Source organism: Glossina fuscipes, unplaced genomic scaffold (genome assembly GCF_014805625.2).
Source record: "Glossina fuscipes isolate IAEA_lab_2018 unplaced genomic scaffold, Yale_Gfus_2 1, whole genome shotgun sequence".
Taxonomy (NCBI): Eukaryota; Metazoa; Arthropoda; class Insecta; order Diptera; family Glossinidae; genus Glossina; species Glossina fuscipes.
The window spans coordinates 34,721,905-34,726,346 of NW_023998415.1; the positions used below are offsets into that span (position 1 = coordinate 34,721,905).

General features: G+C 34.0%; 1 protein-coding gene across 5 annotated transcripts in view; it reads left to right on the forward strand.

Annotated features, from left to right (window-relative positions):
* Window positions 1-4,442, forward strand: part of LOC119631621 (coiled-coil domain-containing protein 1) — a 28,856-nt gene that overhangs the window by 16,659 nt on the left and 7,755 nt on the right. Inside the window, exons 2-5 of one of the 5 annotated variants that reach the window (XM_038024001.1) lie at window positions 1,257-1,488; window positions 2,020-2,202; window positions 2,276-2,515; window positions 3,113-3,220. In XM_038024001.1, the coding sequence (XP_037879929.1) occupies window positions 1,263-1,488; window positions 2,020-2,202; window positions 2,276-2,515; window positions 3,113-3,220 (757 nt within the window). In that variant the 5' untranslated portion in view covers window positions 1,257-1,262. Of the gene's footprint in view, window positions 1-1,256; window positions 1,489-2,019; window positions 2,203-2,275; window positions 2,516-3,112; window positions 3,390-4,442 lie in introns of those variants that run through there. The other 4 variants (XM_038024002.1, XM_038024005.1, XM_038024003.1 and 1 more) reach the window with 4 other exon arrangements.

Consider the following 4,442-nt stretch of genomic DNA (forward strand, 5'->3'; position numbering starts at 1 on the left):
TATATATATATATATATATGTGTTTGTGTGTTTGTGTGTTTGTATGCGTATCTTAACCTAAATTAGTAGTGGCGCCTAAAGGCTAACATACACAATCTCTAATAACTGAATAATACAAGAGCTGTGTGCTGTCAAACTGGTAAGAAACTACGTACATACATATAGTATGCAGCTGAGACGCTTCGGCGCTTTCAACGAAATCAAAAAGAAATGAAAAGGAAAAAAAAAAAAAAAAATCCATCACTTATCTGTATTTTTACTTCCAGTTGTACACGTATATACATATATATATAGATGTATATATGTTTGGGATGCGTACATACGCGTGCTTTTGTGTAGCGAATTGGTTTATGATTTTAATGTCGTGGTTATTATTATTTTTCTATTAGCTTCTGATCGTGACGATCGACATAAAAAGTTTCGATTGTTTTTTTTTTTTTTTTTTTCATACGCATAGAAAAAGTCATTTCGAGTTTTGTCTCTTTGCTGCTGTCTGCTGCTAATGCTGTTGCTGCTGCCGTTATTCCTATCGTTGTCGATATTGTTATTACCGTTTTTGACTGTGTGTCCATGAAAAGAAAGTTATTTACTACTTGTGATGATTTTGGCTACCTTAAGGAAAACAAAGTGAAATTTCGACGCTTACGCGTTTCTATGTATGCGTAATTTTGATGACAAAAAAGTAAAAGTTTTCAGGTCGATGGGTTTTTCTTTTTTTTTGTTTTTTCTTTTATTTTATTACATTTTATTTCTATAAATATTTGTATATTGTATATATATATATATATATAGATATATATATATATATATATATATTTTAGGTAAAGTTTTTGTTCATTTATTATTGCTGCGATTTTAACCTAAATATTTATTTTTTAAAAGTATTACGTTTCCGTTAAAAGTTTTGACGCTGAGAGCATTTTCAATTGCACCCGATGATCTCATAAGGCCTTAAAAACATAATACTGAGAAATATTATTGGTTTTTTTATATGCACTGCTTGGCTTATATTTACTTTTTTAAGTTGGGAGCATGGATTAGTTAATTTAAGGGGAGGAGAGCGAATCATAATTGTCTCACAATTGTTCATAATATGGAATGGACCGCTTTAAGAATTCCAATCTTAGCTGTCGACATTCGTTGTTATGCCTGTTTGTGGTTAAAACAATTTGAAGAATTGTATTTAACGCAGTATTACATACATATTTCCTGCGGTTTATTGAACTTGTCTTCAATTGTAATCTGTTTTCTTGCAGATCAACATGAAATTTGCCATTTTGCTTTGTGTGTTAAGTGTGTTGCTGGTGCATCAAACAGTCGCTTCCCCAATTAAATTAGGCGAAAGACAGGAGCGTGCCTTGGCCCGTCAGCAAAGTGCAGGTGTTGCACCTGCCGTACAAGCTGTCGACGAAGATGACGATGATGACGATGACGAAGACGATGATGATTATGGACCCGATTTAGGTGAACTCGTGGAAGATGATGATGGTAAGGTATTCTATTGTTTTTCACTTCACTAACAATAATTGTTAGAATTTTTCTTGCTTTTTATTTTTAATTTTCCCGTTAATTTTTCTTAATTTTATTGTGAAAAGGACTGAATTGCATAATTTTGTCTTCCCCTTCTATGTGAAGAGGTGTACTCAAGCACTATCACCATCACCATCTTATAAGCACTTTGAATATATTCTTCTAATAATTATTCGTTAAGTTTTTATTATTTCTTTTTATTCATATTCGTATACGTGTGTGTGTAAACGTTACGATATTCCAATTACAGTTACAATTACAGTTATGTTATAAATATATATATATATGTATATAACTCGACTTGAATGCCGTCTGATGTTTTGAACAACCTTCATATCCAGCACTGAATATCTCACCGTCGCACAACAATTCCTCGCACAAATGATTGTTTTCCAAGCGTTAATTTCACAATCAAGAGAACTGACGTTAAAATTGTTTCTTTTTTGCTTTTCATTTTCATGTTGCTTTCATTACATGCATCAATAACAGTTGTCTTTGTTTCGGGGCTTTCAGATGATGATGATGACGATGAGGAAGACGACGACGATGATGAAGAAGACGATAGACCTCAAGGACAAGCCGCCCCAGCTGCTGCCACATCCGATGATGATGACGATGAGGACGACGACGACGATGATTATCTAGATAGATTATTCGATGATATTTTGGGTGGTAAGCATGATAAGACCCGTAGCCATGGACAATGATATCGAATTAAACATTTTACATATTATTTTGTATGCAGAAGAAGATGACGATGATGACGATGATGATGATATTGTCAGTCCAGTCGCTAATGTACAGCGCCCTGTAGTTGCCCCGATTAATCCTGTTGAAGATTTATCATCGCCTTCGCAAATTACTTCCGCTGCTCTATCAGATGGTGTAGATTTGCCAGCGGAGAGCGGCAATGCGGTTGAAACGATTGCTACAGACAATAGTATCGATCCGAATGTAGCGCCTTTAACTTCAATTAACAACGAAGGTGAAGAAAATATCTTTTATCATCAAGATACTATTAATCATATCGTAGTTGAAGCCGGTAGCGGTAGTAGTAGCCATAGCGGTAATAGCGGTAACAATATTAATAGCATGACCAACATTAGTAGTAGTAGCGCTAGTAATAATGAACAGATTCATCTTAATACACAACTACAACAAGTCCAACAGCAACTCATTGCAGAATCTAATAATAATCAAAATAATCATAATCATAAAAATCATAATCAATTGCTAAAAATACCATCCATAATAACAAAAACTACAAGAACAACCGCCACTACATCAACTATATCTTCTCATTACGGTGCTAACGGTACTAAACTCAAAATAAATAAAATTAACCCAAATCAAGGTCCGTATTATGGTCAGAAACCTTCGACGAATGGGTTGGCGACAGGTAACAAACAAATCGCTCAGCTATCTGCTTCTACTAATAATAATCTCGGAGCAACTGTCACCAACGCTATTGTTAAAGGCACTGGCAATGATAAGGGCAATGATAATTATGGTGATGATGATGATGATGATGATGATGATGATGATGATGACGATATTGATGATGGAGTCGATGAAATTACAGGTGCTCTGACAGGCGATGACGATGATACCGACGATGACGACGATGATGAAGATGATGACGATGATGACATTATCGGCGACGATGTCATTGAAGCAAGACGTGCTGCACGTGAGTCCAAAAACAAAGTTAAAAAACATTCTGCCAAAAAGTCAACAAGTGCTTTAAAAAGTAAAAAGGCTCTCAAACACTAAACGATCAATATCGACGAGTCATCTGTAGATAATCTTTTTGTTTCCTTTTTTGTTTTTTTTTTTTTTTTTTTATGTTGTTTGTTTTGTTTTTTTTTTTTTTTTTTTTTTTTTTTTTTATTTTTATTTTTCATATTAATTAATTAGAAAAGAAAACAAAAAAAAAAAAAAAAAACAAAAACAAAAACAACCTCCAGAACCGACGACAATCATGCACAAGAGCAATCGATATTCTTGCGGGAGAAAAACTTGAGTAAAAAGAGAGAAAAAAAAAAAACTAAAGAAAATAACAGAAAATATTTATGATTCCAATATTTTGACTTATGAATGTTTGCAATAACAACAATTTCAACGTTATTATGCTTTTGTATGCAGTCTGCAGAAATCATTCCCGCTGTTTTTTTTTTTTTTTTTTTTTTTTTTTAAATGTCTACCTTGTCGATACAAAAGCAAAGGAATAAAACGTGAAAAATTTTTACGTGAAGGAAACACACGCACACAGACACAGACACAGTCAAAGACGCAGAATACATATACAAGAAACGCACAAGCACACGCACGTACACGATAAATAATAATTTGAGTTTGGTGCTAGGCAAGCTTGAAGCTATCACTTGAAATATATGCAAACATACAAAACTTGTCCGCTTTCTTCTTCCTGCCTGCACGATCCGTACAAAAAGAAATTGGGATAAAATGATCCTAGAAACGTGGTCTGTCTGTCTTTTTGCGTTGGCTCGACAAAATTAATATCAATAAATAGCGTGGCGCGTCTACAATTTAATTTTGAATCATTCACGTAACTTTGCTCCCTGCTCCCCCGTCTCGGCTATCAAGATATAAATGCTTATAAGCGTTGTTTTGAATTTACTTCGAAAGGCACAAAAATCATTGAATGCTCGCACAAATACGGGGAAATGCTATGAAAAAAACAAAAAAAAAAAAGAAGAAGAAGAATCACAACATTGAAAACAAAAACAAAAAAGGATAATCTATTAACTTAAACTATCAGCCAAGCAATCGCCTCACTAACCGTAATGTGACAGATAATGTGACGGGCGAACGGGCGGACAGTTAGTTCTTTCTTTGCACATATTTCCTGATAATTTAATATTAGCGATGATAATGATGATGATAATGGC